The sequence below is a fragment of the Mirounga leonina genome, unplaced genomic scaffold, assembly GCF_011800145.1.
Source record: "Mirounga leonina isolate KUSES-001 unplaced genomic scaffold, KU_Mleo_1.0 Mir_82, whole genome shotgun sequence".
Lineage (NCBI taxonomy): Eukaryota > Metazoa > Chordata > Mammalia > Carnivora > Phocidae > Mirounga > Mirounga leonina.
This window is the reverse complement of record NW_023270825.1, coordinates 58,162,615-58,179,465: the sequence shown is the minus strand read 5'-3', so window position 1 is coordinate 58,179,465 and position 16,851 is coordinate 58,162,615. Positions and strand designations below refer to the sequence as shown.

Genomic DNA, 16,851 nt, shown 5'->3' with positions numbered 1-16,851 from the left:
ACGTGTTAAATAAAAGTGGCAAGAATGGGCATTCTTGTCTTATTCCTGATCTTAGTGGAAAACTTAGTTTTTCACTGCTAGGTATTATGTTAGCTGTGGGCTTAGAGTATAAAATTTAAAATACAGGTCATTGGGGAAAAAAAATTGAGTATTTTTCTTTCAGCTTCGCTTTTCCTAAATTTTCATCACATCTGCATGCTAATTGGTCTATTTAGACTACATAAAATGTTTATATTTTTTGCATTGTTTTTATCATACATATGTAAGTATGAATAAAAGTATTGTAATTGTAAAAATGTAAGTGACATGTTATAAGACATTTTATTTTAGAAAAAATTATTTTTAACTGCTTAGAATTAAAAAGTTATTATTTCTTCCAGAGGACAATATCTTCTTATGATGAAATGTTATGATCTTGCAAAGTTTACTATTTATCAAGTAGCAGAAATGAACAAAGGTAAATATAATTAATGCAAAATTATAATTGTCTTAATTAAAAAATAAATACCTCCTAAAAATGTTTATACTGTTTGCAATAGCTATGTATGGATAACATGAAAGGTTTACTTCTAATCAAATGTAGATTTTGAAACTTTATATCTTCAGTTTCACGTGTACATAGTCAACTATTAAGTGCTTCATAATGAAGTGAGTTTTGTGAGAGATTATTATAGGAGATGCCAGGGTTTATACTTCCATTTTTTAAAAATTTTTGTTGTTGTTTGTAATTGGAATGTCTTATTGTGTGTTGGTGGTAAACATGTTAGTATTGTATTGATTTATTAATCCGTATTTCAAAGGTAAATTATTGAATTGCTTGACTTCTTTAAAATAATTATATCTAAATCCTAGATACTTGGCAAAGGTACTGATAAACTTTTTTTTCCTTTTAGGTCTCATTGAGTTGAGTCCTATACAGCAAGCACTCATTTATTCATTTTGTGAAAACCATGACAAGGCCATCCAGGTCTTGGATGGGATCACTTTGAACAGGCCTGAGCTCACCATGTATACTCTATTAGCAAAAGCCCAAATGAAGGCCAAGAGAAACAAGGTGAAAAGTCTTGGGTAACATTTACTAAACCTATTAATTGAGTTTTTATATTGTGTTTAGAATGATGGCTTACATACTTTTTTTTTATAAAACTAAATTGTAACATTTATTATTGGTTCTTGTGTTAACATTTGGGTTATTTCTTTTCCTCTTAAGGGTAGGGCTGTTGTAAATATTCTTTTTCATGTATTCTGTTAACATGTGGAGTAGTTTTCTAGGATATATTCCTAGAAGTGGAATTGCTGGTATGTAGAGAATGTGAATATCTAACTTTCAAGAAAGTGACACATTATTACATAGGGTTGTACCAATTTATTCTCCTACCTGTCATGTATGTGTATGCCTATTGATCTCTATCCTCTACTATAATTGGTTATCAGACTTTTTTTTTGTCAATTTGGTAGATAAAGACTGATGTCTCATTGTGGTCTTAATTCACATTTCTCTGTTTGAGCACAGATTGAACATCTTCTTATATGTTTATTAACCACTCATATTTCCTGTCCCGTCAATATCTTAAGCATATTTTTTGTTTACTTATCTTGTTCTTATTGATTTTAGGCATTAAAAACATAAATTCTGTATATTAATCCTTGGTTGGTTGTTTTGTGTGCCATGTATCTTCTTGCAATTTGTGGCTGGTTTTATAGAGGTTCTTAATTTTAATGTAATAGAATAAATACATTTTTTGTTTTATTGTCATGGCTTTAAAAAAATTCTCATTTAAGAAGTTTTTCCCTATCCCAAGGTCCATATTTTCTTCTAAAAGCTTAAAAGTTTTGCTTTTTCCATTTAAGACTTTACTCTAACTTAAATTGATTTCTTTGAGTGTGAGATAAGTGATAAAATATCTATTTTCCCCATATGGATATTCAAGTGTTCTAGTATCATTTATTGAGAGGTTCTCTCAACCCAAAGATCTGAAGCAGTACATCTCTCATAACTATTCCTGTATATGCAGATCTGATTTTGGGCTCTCTATTCTGTTCTTTTGGTCAGTTTTTCTATCTCTGGCTCAATAGTGCAATGTCTTTTTTAAGATTTATTTATTTTTAGAGGGAGGGAGAGAGAGAGAGAGCAGGGGGAGGAGGAGCAGAGGGAGAGAGAGAGAATCTCAAGCAGACTCCCTGCTGAGCATGGAGCCCATTGCAGTCTCATGACCCTGAGATAATGACCTGAGCTGAAATCAAGAGTAGGATGCTCAACCGACTGAACCATCCAGGTGCCCCTACAATGTCTTAATTATTATGATAGTTAATTATTATAGTTTAATTGTAATTCTTGATATCTGGTAGAGCTAGTTCCTACAGTATATTCTTCTCTAGAAAATTCCTGCTTATTCTTGGGCCTTTACTCTTCTATATACATTTTAAATTCAGCTTGTCAAGATCTGTTAAAAACTCTGTCAGAATTTTGATTGAATTATATTCAATCTCTAGGTTATTTTAGGGAAAACTGACACCTTTATGATGTTGAATTTCTTTTTTGGAATACTCATATACTTAATTTAACCTCCTCTGCCCCTACCCATTGCTCTGTAGAAACAAACCTGGGGTTATCTTTGATTGCCCTCTTCTATCCAATCAATAGTGATGTTCTCTTGGTTCTTTCTAAATATCTCTCAATCCTACTTCCTTTCTCTATTTCTATGGTCATTATCCCAATCAAAAGCATATTTTTATTTTGCTAGAATGATAGCAACCATGTTGCTCTCTTCCAAGCTTTTATCCACACAACAGTGGCAGTACTCTATTTAGAATGTAAATATGCTTTATCTTAAGCCCCTCCAGAGCTTCCCCAGGGGTCTTTTTTAGAGTCATTAAGAAGCAACAGGTAGAACATCAGCTACGAGAGGAAGCAGGAGGAAGTGAAGATGTGTTCACTTTAATTTAAATGGGATGGAAGACTCTATGGACTCAAAGAGATAGTGAAGGGGCAGTAATCCAGAAGAGGAAGGAAATAACTTGTGTTCATGCAGGGCAGAAGGAGTTGAGGTCAAGGACACAGCTTGAGGAATTAGCTCTGAAAAGGAGAAGAAAGGAAACCATTCAAAGACAGGAGAGAAAAAAAGATGGAAATGAAGAAAGATATAGATATATTGAAAAATAAAAAGGAGGGAAATGGAGAAAGAAGGTGATGTCTTTTTTCTATGGCAAGGTCGTGTGCTGAGAGTGAGGATGGAATGGTGGACATTGAGGTGGGCTGTAAATAGAAGAAGTAAAAGCTAAGTGGAGGGCACAGAGGACACTTAGCATATCCATGCTAAATCTCATGGTGTCTTTAGTAATTTAATATGATTAAGGAAATGGGCTAAAGAGTCATAAATATTTATGTAAACATATAGATAAATACATCTATTAGTTTACTATAAAAAGTCATTTCTATTGGGAAAATTGAATATTTTTTTCATTAATGAATTTCAACTATTTTGACTAAATAGTTTAAATGGGTGATTTTTTAAAAAATAATTTTTATTGTTATGTTAATCACCATACATTACATCATTAGTTTTAGATGTAGTGCTCCATGATTCATTGTTTGTGCATAACACCCAGTGCTCCATGCAGAACGTGCCCTCTTTAATACCCATCACCAGGCTAACCCATCCTCCCACCCCCCTCCCCTCTAGAACCGTCAGTTTGTTTTTCACAGTCCATCGTCTCTCATGGTTCATCTCCCCCTCTGAGTTCTCCCCCTTCATTCTTCCCCTCCTGCTATCTTCTTCTTTTTTTTTTTTCCTTAACATATATTGCATTATTTGTTTCAGAGGTACAGATCTGAGATTCAACAGTCTTGCACAATTCACAGCACTTACCAGAGCACATACCCTCCCCAGTGTCTATCACCCATTTACCCCATTCCTCCCACCCCATCCCCCACTCCAGCAACCCTCAGTTTGTTTCCTGAGATTAAGAATTCCTCATATCAGTGAGGTCATATGATACATGTCTTTCTCTGATTGACTTATTTCGCTCAGCATAATACCCTCCAGTTCCATCCACGTCATTGCAAATGGCAAGATCTCATTCCTTTTGATGGCTGCATAATATTCCATTGTATATATATACCAAATCTTCTTTATCCATTCATCTGTTGATGGACATCTTGGCTCTTTCCACAGTTTGGCTATTGTGGACATTGCTGCTATAAACATCGGGGTGCACGTAAATGGGTGATTTTTGATATTAGTTTATTTCCTGGTGCCAGTGGAATCCCATTAAGAGCACAGTAGGACAAAATAAAGGTTGATTAAAACCACATCAGATATTATCATTGGAAATCCCTTACCATCTAATAGCTGTCCAGTATTTCTTCCAGGAAAATTGCTAAAAAATTGATCATAAACTAGTCTATAAATTTAAGTTGATTTTAGACCACAAGGAAATAACCTTTAGAATTTAGAAATTATAGTTTCAAAAGTGCACGTGTATAAACCTGCTTAAGTAGCGGATTGTAGGGGAGGCACCTTGGTGGGATTCCCTGCCGGCAGATTCTCCTCCTTGGTCCTCATCTGGCAGTGCACTGACAAGGCCTGTGTCTTTACCAGGCCTGTGTACCTAGGGTGAAATGAGAGTCAGGCTGTGTGCTCAGGATTCCCTTTAACGTTTAAGGTGTCATGTTCATCACGTTAAATAAATACTAGAAAGAAACATTCTCTTCTGTCTTTTTTTAAAAATCATTCTAGGAAGCTGTGAAAATGTTTAAAAAGGCGTTGGATATCTTTTCTCATTCTGATAAAGGACCAAATGCTATAGCAGCTTCGGCAGACTGTCTGTATAACTTGGGTCTTTGTTACATGGAGGAAGGCAACGTACAAATGGTACTTTGTGCATTTAGGAGCATAGATTATTTGTGATTTTAGAAATTGATTGCTTGCATTCAATTCTGTTTCTGACCTATATAGTGAGTGACTAGACCAAATTTCTTACAGAGGTTGGTGTATTACAATCAGTGTGCACTCTGTGATGCCTACTCTATTGTTTTATTTATTCAACACATTTTATCTGAGGCTTGTTTGTCAACAGTATTCCAAAGACTAATGTCTGTTTCCTACCACAACAATAAATCTAACTGTAAGAAATTATTATAGCAGAATATTTTAATCACATTAGCATGACCTTACTTATTAAATTATAGGCACTTTATTTTTTATTTTTTTTAAAGATTTTATTTATTTATTTAGAGAGAGAGTGAGCAGGGGAGGGGCAGAGGGACAGGGAGAGAGAGAATCTCAAGCAGACTCCATTTTAAAATTGTCAGTGATGTGATAAATAAAATAATTACTATTTTATAATGGTTAATACTGGATATTTAATAATTTAATCTCTCTAAACACAGACATATAGACACAGACACACACCAGCACGCACATGCACACCATTCCAGGCTTTGTATTCGTAGGGTCTTGCATCTCCACTTGCATCTCCAAACTTGAAAAAGAGTTGCACTTGATTAGTTGTTCCATTAGGAAATCCCGATAAATGTAAGGTTAATTATAAATCTTTTCTGTGTTTTTAGCCCTTTTGGACACCAGAGCAAGCCAACCTTTGTTTTACAATGTTGGGAAAAATTTGAGTTCCATTGTTAAGAAATTTCATAACTATGTATCTTGGGCCCTCATGAAAAATAAATGTACAGGTTGTACTTTCTTTGAATAAAAACAGTATGAAGAATAACAGTTAAAATTATACCTCTAAAAGTACTGTTATCTAACAACATGGATTAGGTTGACATTAGTCTGGGATTAAATGGACCTATAAATTATAGTAGTAAACCTGACTTGCTTATATTACTTTTATTTTCTTCACAAAGTTCACTAGGAAAAATGTATTTAAAATGACCAAAAATAAGTGAAAACTTTTCAACAATCATTACACACTATAATTTATTAACATTTTAAATTAATATACTCTACTCATTAATATATTCTACTCACTATATTTTACTCATTACTTAACAAAATACTCTTCTAGGCATTTGATTGTTTTACAAAAGCTGTGAAAGCAAATCCTGATTTTGCAGAAGGCTTTTATCAACGTGGGCTTTGTAAAGTAAAACTCCATAAGGATAGTTCGGTCCTGGATTTTAATCGTGCCATTACCCTCAATCCAAAACATTACCAGGTATTTAAATGAACAATTTCAGTGATTTGGAGAGTGTGTCAAATTTGTTAAAACTATTAAATCTTTATATGTCACTGTTATTAGTTAGCAAGAATCGGTTACTTATACCTACTTTTCAGCTGTGTTTTGATAATTTGTATATCTGTATTTCCCCTTGAACTAAAAATTTTGTTTCCAACAATGATACTTTATGTAAAAGTGCTTCGTGAATTGTGATGTTTATAAATATTGTTAATATTTTATTGTACCTATTAACAATTATAATTTTATATAACTGTTATTAATTTTATTTACTTCAATTTTAGCTATCACATTTATTCCTGCCTTTTAAGAGACTGTAGAGATAATACAAAATTCAATAGGTGAAGCTTGATTGGATCCTGATTTTAAAAGCCTGTGAAATTTAAATATACTAAATATTAGATGATTTTAGAGAATACTATTAATTTTCTTAGATATATAATGGTAGTGTGCTTATGTAGGAGAATGTTTGCATAATGGAAAACCTGGGAGCAAAGTATTATGATGTCTACAACTTAATTTTCCAATGGTTCAGAAAAAAGAGATACAACAAATACTGTAAAATAATAATTGTTGAATCCAGATGGTAGTCGTATGGATGTTCATTGTACTATCTTTTCAATTATTCTATATATTCAAAATATTTTCTTTTTTAAAAAAAGATTTATTTTTTTATTTGAGAGAGAGAGTGTGTGCATGAGTAGGAGGAGGGGCAGAGGGAAAGGGAGAGAGAGAGAATCTCAAGCAGACTCCCCACTGAGCATGGAACCTACATGGGGCTTGGTCCCACTACCCTGCCGGAGATCATGACCTGAGCTGAAACTGAGTCGGATGCTCAATTGACTGAGACATCCAGGTGCCTGTTTGAAATATTTTCTAATACAAGAGAGTGGGAAAAAAGACTATATTTTATACCATCTTTGGATGGCATGGATTTGTTCAAACTACAATATATTTTGGGAGAATTGATGCTTTTACTAAAATATCCATTCCTACTTTCCTCTGCTCTTTTTCTGAAAAGGCATACTTAAGCCGAGTAGCCTTCTATGGTTTGAAAGGCAGATACTCCAAAGCAATCTTGAATTGTAATGAGGCCATCAAAATTTATCCTCAGAGTGTGCGTGCCTATATCTACAGAGGAGTTCTGAAATACTACAACAAGGTAGGGCTGTTTCTTGCCTTGTTAACTGAGATTTTAGAGTGGGCAGATGCTCAGATGCCAAGTTGTGACTTGTTTCCTCTTTTTCTCCATGAGAGGAGAATCACCGTGGTACAAAGGGCAGAATTGCTTAGAACACTTTATACTTTCACAGTACTTCAAAGGGATTTCAATTCATAATTTTGCACAAAATAGTGCTATTTATTTTTGATATTTATATTTTAAATAGCACTTACTATTTATCTTATTAAGAAAGTAGTGTATATTCATTGCAAAGGATTTGGAAAATACATAGGGGAATAAAGGAGAAGATTAAAATCACCTATTATCCCCACCATCAAATGATAATTCCTGAGAGCATTTTGGTTTATTTACATTTAGTCTTTTCTTTCTCTGAAAATATGATATATATTTTCCAAAATTGGGATTATGCTACTTATAAATTTGTTGTGCCTTTCTTCTCACAATCTTTGAAGATACTATTTTTAATGACCAAATAATATTCTACCATAGTATATTTTTATTGTTGGACATTTGGGTTGTGTTCAATGTTTTACTCTTTTACTATCTTAAATAATACAGTTACACACACTGAGAATAAAGTCATTGCTTGAGTTTATGATTGATTCCTAAACAGAAATTACTGGCTCAAATGGTGTGAGCAGCACCATTGATATCTGATACTTCATGGAATACTTTGTTTCTCCCTACTTTTCTTTTCTGACCTTTCTTTGTAACTATTTCATGTGAAATATATGGCAAATAATGCCTTAAAGCAAAGGTTAGACCTTGTATTACATGTCAATTCCATGTACTGAATGATCTAGGGTATCAGAGAAGCATCAAAGAGGAAGTGAAAGAGAACATGGGTAGAAAACATGACCATTATGTTACATAACAGTATGAGTGACAGAAGCAAGCAAGGTTTGGCCAATGTGGCTTATTTCTTAATTAGCAATATTGGCAATAAGATAATCATCTAAATTATATATATAATTATATATTGAATTATATTTGCAGGTAGGAGAAACATTATTATAATAATTCCTACCAAGAGATCTTAATTAACTCTGTGAAAGATTAACTTAATTGTCTTAATTTCCCAGATGATGCACAGAATAGGTAAATGAGTGTTCCAAAAATTCTGATAGAATCAAGAATATATTTTGCAATTAAATTTCAGTCCATTATGATTAACCCTTCTTATCTAATTATTTTTTTCTTTGTAGACTTATAAGCTAGCAATTACAGATTTAACTACATCTATCAATATGGACAAAAATAGTTATGTAGCATTTTATAACAGAGCATTATGTTACACCAAGATAAATGAACTTCGAATGGTAAGATGACCATTTTACTAAACTACACGTTAGTGTATGCATTTATAAACACATTTAAAGCATGTGTAAAGCATTTTCTTATTTCTGTTATGTAATTTTGAAAAGTAATTCCTGTGGAAATGCACACACACACAAACACACACAACAAACTTGAGAAACCAAAGAACCATTTCAGAGAATATTTAATGTTTTATTGGTCCTCAGCAAATATTTTTATACGATCTTTGCAATGTCACATGAAAATTAATTTTACAATGCTCTTATAAGCATTTAAGGGCATTTATAAATTAAAATATATTACACAATTCTCATTTGAGTGAATTTTCTACTGATATACTGCTTGGAGAATTTTTAAGCAGTGATCACTAGCAATATCATTGCTTCAAAATCTCAACATTAGCTAGAACAATTTGTCCAGGGACTTTTTTGTACAGCGCTCGGACCACAGACACAGCAAGGAGTTTTCCATGATGGTTTCCAGCTCCCAGACCAGCGACGAGTGTTGCCTGTGTCTTTTGAAGCTCCATCTGATGGCTGCAGTAAATCTTTTTCTCTATTTGTCCTGATCCACCTTCTACCTGTGCAAACCCTCTTTTCTGTTTTCTAATCTTACTCTTCTCTTCCCTACCCTTGTAGATTTGGTCCTTTTCCAGTCAAGATTCCTCACTGGTCAGCTGGTCTTGGTCTCTCAGTGTTCTGTCCCATCCTCTCGCTTCTCTTCCTCTGTCGTCTGCTTGTCTTCCCTTCTTATTTCTCTCTACTTCCATAGTCAATGAAGCTTTCTCCTAAGATACTACATTGCATTCCTGCTGTTCTCTGTGGACACACTCCTCCAACCTCCTTGAAATTTGGACAGTGAAGTCTGTTTAAAACAGTTGGAGATTTAGAAACATATTTGCTGTGGAAGGGAAGAAGTTGAGAACCATTGTTTCTACCTAAGAGACTGTAGAATTCCTGGTAGCCAGTCTATCAAGTTTCCTCCAGAAATGTTGACAAATGAATAACTAATTTTTAACACAGGAGTTGTTAAGATTCTAAGAGCTAATTAAAGGATCATTTATCAAGTAACCTGCACAGCAGGTGTCTTTGATGGCTCCCCACCCCCATTCCTGCCTTTTCCGGGTAACTCTGAAGCCACAAACAATGGACTGGGTGGGGGCAGGGAACTCCCATTTTTGTTATCTCTGATATATAGCAGAATCAGTGTTCTATGAATAGAGAAAATGAAAAACTACCTAGAGATCTAACTAGAATAATAACACATTGATTATTTTAGAGCTGCCAGGTACTCAACACATTTCCTCCAACTGAGTAACTTTACAGAGGAGGAAATGGAAGCAGGGAGAAGTTAGAAACACACCCAAGTCACAGAAAGTAGAAACCTGTATTGGTGTTCACAGGTTTGTTTGCTTCTGGTTAACAGTCTTTATGTGGCTTTGTAAAACCAGTTGACCTCCAGCATGTGGACCGGATGTCATTTAACAGTGTCACCTCCTCCCTTTTTGTCTCCCTCCACCTGTTTCTCAGCATTCCTGCCATCACTGGAGTGAGAAAACCCAAGTACCTTTGTGCAGAAAATGCACTTAGGCATTCTTCCAAGATATGCTTTCATAAAAAATTAAGAAAAGGTGAATTCTGCTTCCTACCACCTCATTTTAATATAAATAACAGTTACCACTTACTTAGGGCTTATTGGGTGACAAGCACTGAGCTAAATGCTTTACCAACATACAATCAAAATATTTTTAAGAGGACTTTTACAACAATATGATAAGTTATTAATATTCCAATTTTATAGATGAGGAAACTGAGGCTTAGTGTTAAGTAATTTCCCCAAGATTGAAGAGGTAGTAATAATAAGAGAGGCATGATCCAAATCGTGCTCATTGACCTTCAGGACATCTCATTTCCCACCTTTTGTTTCCTCTTGAGTCACATATTCAGCTGCTTAGTAGATCTCTAAGGCATCTTACAAGTTTTACATTCTGGGATTCTGTGACAGGAAAATTGCAAACATTCTAGTGGTTTTTTTTTTTTAAGATTTTATCCATTTGACAGAGACACAGCGAGAGAGGGAACACAAGCAGGGGGAGTGGGAGAGGGAGAAGCAGGCTTCCCGTTGAGCAGGGAGCCCGATGTGGGACTCGATCCCAGGACTCTGGGATCATGACCTGAGCCGAAGGCAGACGCTCAATGACTGAGCCACCCAGGCGCCCCTCAAAATATTTTGAAGTAATTTTCCAACGAGTGCTTATTTGTTAGTGTATTAAAATTCATTTTAATTGATTCATGATTTATTCATTCAACAAAAATTTATCTACTGCCTATTATAGGCAGGCACTGAGCTAGTTATTTGCTTTACAATGGTGAACAAAATAGATAAGCTCTGCCTCCATAAAACTTAGGTTTCAGGGTTTCAGTGGTAAAAATAATAAAACACTAAAAAGAAATTAAATTTTAAAAGGTAGCAAGTGCTCTGCTTTAATGTCAACAGTCATTTGGTGAAACTACTGAGTGGGGGAAGGGTATTGCACCCCTCCCCTTCCAAACCATATACAATAAAAATGCTTAAGATGATCCAAAGATAACATGTGAAAGGTGAGCACAGTGTGGACCATTTATTAAAACATAATAGTGTTTGTAATATTTAGGTAATGGGACCCTTTAAATCTGAATGATTATTTTTGGTCATAAACGTAAGTCAAATTAAAGAATCCATGTTAGGTCCTAGTTTGGTCATAAACACATTTGTTCATAGTCAATGTGGTAAGGCTCTAAAGAGTTAAATCTAGGTTGTAAGTGATTATTTTGTTTTCAGGCATTAATAGATTATGGAATTGTGCTTCTTCTTGATGCTGGAGAAACTGTGACATTAAACACTTTCATTAATCGTGGACTCATCTACATAGAGCTAGACCAGTATAGTTTCGCATTGGAGGTAAACCTTCCTGTTTACTTGTAAAAATGAACCCACTTGATTTTGCACATTCTTTTCAGAAAACTAGTGAACCATTTTTTCTTGGTATCAAATGGCCGTATTAATGAGCAGTAACAACCTTAGCAAGAATTGTATTGAAGTACTTCGAATGAATAATAGAATCTTTGCCAAAAAATGTGTATTTTTACTTTGTTTTGATTACAGCTAATATATTAAAAAGTGTTTCTGATTTGATGAAATGTCAATACACCCACCTTCTCCCAGGGAGTATCTTAGCTACACATAAAACTCAATTATTTGGTAAATAAAATGATTTGTGTAATGATTTATTTTGCTGCTCAGTGCTAATTTTTCCTCATTCAAAATTTTCCTCATTCCCCATTGAAAATATATCAAAATAAATCTGTTTATTTTGCATAGGGCAGAAAATGGCTGCTCAAAATAGGCTACTGGGAATAGACTTTTAAGATAGTGGAAACAGGGGCACCTGGGTGGCTCAGTCGGTTAAGCGACTGCCTTCGGCTCAGATCATGATCCTGGAGTCCTGGGATCGAGTTCCGCATCGGGCTCCCTGCTCAGCGGGGAGTCTGCTTCTCCCTCTGACCCTCCTCCCTCTCGTGCTCTCTGTCTCTCATTCTCTCTCGCAAATAAATAAATAAAATCTTTAAAAAAAAAAAAAGATAGTGGAAACAGACACTCAGAATTGCAATAAAATAGCATCTGCAGTGTATCAAAAGAAAAACAGGTTGTTTAAAATGTATTTTGGTAATTGTTATTAATTAAAATTAAACAAAATTCACCATTCTCATTTTTATCTTATTTGTATCATCTATTTTAAGTTAATTTTGGAATTAAGATTAAGAAATATGAAGCAAAAATCAAATAGCATTTTCAAGTATGCAGTTAAATAATGGTAGTTTTGCTTTTGTGTTTCTGAGGAATGATGACAGAATATTATGTAGTGAGTGTTCCCTCATTTTTTTCACTTTTAGAGATGGCTTTTATTATTTTTATGTGCCCTGGAGTTATCTTTTGAGATTCTGCCCCCACAGAAATACTTATTATTAAGGAAGTGTCTGAGAAATCTTATTCTAGGCAACTTACACTATGATGAAATGTAATTTCAAGAGTTGAACTCCTTTAGGTTTTGGTGTTGTTATACCATTCAGAATTCCCTCAGGTAGGAGAAGCTAAAGAACTTTGTTTGGAGTAGGCAAGTAAGCTATGGAACTCTGGGCCACAGTGTTGGGGTGGAACAAGTGAGGAAAATGGGGCTTGGGAGCAAAAGACCTCAGTTGTTGGAGAATTAAATACAGGGCCTGTGTTATCTAACAAGTAAATACCATTTAGTACTTAAAATCTTTCAGCTAGGAAGTAGTGGGGCAAGATTTGAACTCAGATCTTTCTTGATTCCAAATCCTATGTTCTTTCTCACAAGGCAAGTACCTGGCATTGGCCATAAAGTCATGGAGATCACTAAGACAGAGGAGCTCATGGTCTAGTGGGAATCATTATTAACCCTTCCCTTTCTTTACATCTAAATCACGAGCAAGTCCAGTCAGCTCTACCATCAAAGCATATTTTGAATTCATCACTTCTCATTTTTGCCACTGCTATCCTCCTAATTCAAGCCTCAACCATCTCTCCCCAGGACTACTGTAGTAGCTTCTTTTTTTTTTTTTTTTAATTTTTTTTTTAAAGATTTTATTTATTTATTTGAGAGAGAGAGAATGAGAGAGAGCACATGAGAGGGGGGAGGGTCAGAGGGAGAAGCAGACTCCCTGCCGGGCAGGGAGCCCGATGCGGGACTCGATCCAGGGACTCCAGGATCATGACCTGAGCCGAAGGCAGTCGCTTAACCAACTGAGCCACCCAGGCGCCCCTGTAGTAGCTTCTTAACTGGCCTCTCTGCATTTGCTCTTTTTCCTCTGCATGCTGTTCTTTACACAGCAGCCAGGGAGACCTCTTAAAAACATAAAGAGGATCGAGTTATTCCTTTGCTTAAAACCTTCCATTGGCTTCCCGTAACATCTAGAATAAAATCTGAATTCTTGACTATGCCAGCCAAGACCCTACATGATCTGACTGTTGTCCACTGATCTGCCTTCATTGTCAAATGTTCTTCTTTTCTTCACTCAGGTCACCCCACTCTGGCCTTTTGCTATTCCTTGGAAATGCCAGGCTCTCTTCCTGCCTCAGAGTCCTCATTCAAGCTATTCCCTAAGCATAGAACACTCTTCCCACTGATCTGTGTGTGGTCCATACCCTCCTTTCCTTTCAGATTTCTGCCCAAATGTGGCCTCCTTAGTCAAAAAGACCATAGATTGATTAAAATGGAATTTTTTTAAAAAATAAAAATAACTCAAAATAAGTCTGGAAAGGGAAAACAGAGGAAACCAGCAGAAAACAAAAAATAAAATTTAGACCTAAATCTAACCCTATTAGTATTTACATTAAATAGAAATGGTCAAAATATACCAATTAAAATAATGAGGAGGTCAGATTGGAATTTTTAAAAAGCCCTAACTATAGGGGTGCCTGAGTAGCACAGTTAAGTGTTTGACTCGGTTTCAGCTCAGGTCTTGATCTCAGGGTTGTGAAATTGAGCCCCGAGTCAGGTTCCATGCTTAGCGTGGAGTCTGCTTAAGACTCTCTCTCCCTCTCCCTCTACCCCTCCCCACATCCCTCTCTCTCAAATAAATAAATAAATCTTAAAAAAAAAAAAAAAAAGCCCTAGCTATATTCTGGCTGTAGGAAACATACTTTAAATATAATGATATAGATAGATAAAAGTAAAAGGCTAAGAAAAAAAGCATGCCCTGCAAACACTAATTAAAAATTAAAAAAAGATTTTTTTCTCAATGTAAAGTAAAAAATACTGATTTGAAGCATTAAATTAAAAAAAAAAAAAGATGCAGGTTGAGGAAGAACCAGTGAAAGAATGTAAGACTTAATAATAAGAGGGCTAGATAAACAACCAAGGAAAGCAGAGTCTTAAAACCTATCTAGGGAAATTTTTTTAGTGGGAGTGATTGATAAATAGTGTGGTTAAGTAGGAGAAATACTGAAAACCCATTAATTAATTGAAAGTTGTATGTCCTACCTTCATAGGAACACGTTGACCAGGAACTAGAATGCAACATTTAGACTGACATTGTTTAGGAAGTTAATGGTTAAGCTGGTTGGATTGAGAACATTTATTTATCTCTTTGTCCTCTTGAAAACCTACCAGGAAAACAGTAAAGGAATAAAAAGGTATTAATTCCACAAAGATAAAAATAGTGGAGAAGAGCTGTTGAGGGCACCAAAAACTACCACTCAAGATTTTAATACCTCAAACTTAAAAATGAATGGGTAGCCAAGGATCCTACACTTGAGGGAAGTGAAACAGAGACTAAAACAAACAAATGCATTGCCCATAGGTGTATGGGATGGTGGCAAAAGAGGAAGTACAAGGAGTGATGGTGTAAGATAGCTAAATATTAGCCTATGTCAGAAGTCAAACATGATACAATACTCATGTTATTGAGAAATTTGAAGGTAAATAGCAGAACAAAACCCAGCAAGCTGTAAAAACAATTATCCTTGGGGAGTGGACTTGGGTAAGGAGAGGGGGAGCAAGAAGGGAGGTGGGGGGTCACTATAAGCTTTGCACATTTTCTAGTTTTATTAGATCCTATGCATTGTATATAAAGGTTACTTTGGATAAGAATAAAAATAGACAACAAATGCCTTCAGAGGCAGTTTACAAATTATAAAATAAAATTGGCCTTATTAAACAAGAATAATGAGTTGAGGGGATATGGGGACATGGCCGCTGTGAGTGTTGACCATACTTTCAAGGAGATTGGTAATGACAAAAACTAGAATGACAAGGCCATGTGTAGATTTTGGGGAGGGAGGATTGAGGGAAGGCACATTAGGGCAGAGCAGTGAGCCAACAATTAAAGATACAGAAAGCAGCAGGACTATGATGGAGCAAGTTTCCAGAGGAGAGAGGAAGGAATAAAGTCAAGAGCTCACTCTCTGACACAGAAAGTGAGACAGTGTGGGTGAAGGTCTGTACAAATAAATTCATCAGTGGAGGGAATGGGAGTTGGGATTTTGCTTTGTATATGAGTGACTGCGTGTGGTTTGTTATTTAGGATCTCCATATCAGAGAAAAGATTCATGCAGATAAGAAAAATCATAAAAATTCTGTTAGCTTTATTCTAAGTAATGCTAAGTCATCATTTATGTCTATTGCTGATAATTAAGGCCTAATTACCATATAGCATAATAATGGTTGTGTATATAAAGTCAAGTTGACATTTGTAAATTGTATCTGATTACAAAATGAAACTTGGTATTCTCAATCTTTTAAGTTTGTGGTCACTTCCCACAACTCTTCAAATTAATAAGAATGTTTGTAACAAATCTCACACTTGTAAATTTGCTTCTATTTTAGCTAAACAATCCTTTTAGGGGAGTTAGCTGGCAGCATATCTGATTAGATTGTATTTGAGTAGACAATAACTTTTTTATTTTCTCCCAAATATTTCCATTTAATATCAAAATATATTCTAGGAATCTAAATGGGGAGTCTGCATTCACAGATTGGTCTATGTGACTAATACCTTCCTCCCCCAGTAGGATCCCAGGGTGCTCATTTGACCCTACTGCTCCCTCTTCCAGCCAGTAGTTGCAGAAAACTCATTCTACCCGCACAAGAGAGCCAGCTTCCTCCCTGTGGCACAGCCTGGGAAGGTTTGTAGAAGAAAGAGGGGAGAAGAGAAGGAAAGGGGAAGGGAGAAGGAGAAGGAGAGGGAGACCATCTATGAAGGTTGGCTCCTCTCCAGTGCCTAAGGGAGGACAGTGAGTGTTAGGGCCACAAAGTCAGGACATTTTGCAGGCTTAGCACTTGTAATTCTCTTAACAACCTCTTCCCCTGGGCCATTCCGGTCTATCTTAGTTGACTTCTCTAACTCAAAATCTTGGGGTTAAAGTCTACATTGTTCTCTCCCAGGAGCTTCTAGGATCCCTGGACAAAACAACACACTTCCCAGAAGTGTGGACTCCAAAGGTAGGAGCAGCCTTAGCTAATCCACACCAAAAGGCCCAGTTATACACTTTCCCTGGACCTAGGTACCTATGTGTCCTATGACATGTAATGTCAAAGCTTCTCTCCAAGTGAGTTTCCATTTCTTTCTTTCTTTCTTTTTTTTTTTAAAGAT

At 35.5% G+C, this 16,851-nt stretch overlaps 1 protein-coding gene across 1 annotated transcript in view; it reads left to right on the top strand.

The window, feature by feature from the left end:
* Window positions 1-396: 396 nt before the first annotated feature.
* The window catches only part of TTC6 (tetratricopeptide repeat domain 6), a 40,662-nt gene continuing 24,207 nt past the window's right edge, over window positions 397-16,851 (top strand). Inside the window, exons 1-5 of the mRNA XM_034992250.1 lie at window positions 397-457; window positions 894-1,054; window positions 4,740-4,874; window positions 8,587-8,700; window positions 11,519-11,638. Of these exons, the coding sequence (XP_034848141.1) occupies window positions 397-457; window positions 894-1,054; window positions 4,740-4,874; window positions 8,587-8,700; window positions 11,519-11,638 (591 nt within the window). The remainder of the gene's footprint in view (window positions 458-893; window positions 1,055-4,739; window positions 4,875-8,586; window positions 8,701-11,518; window positions 11,639-16,851) is intronic.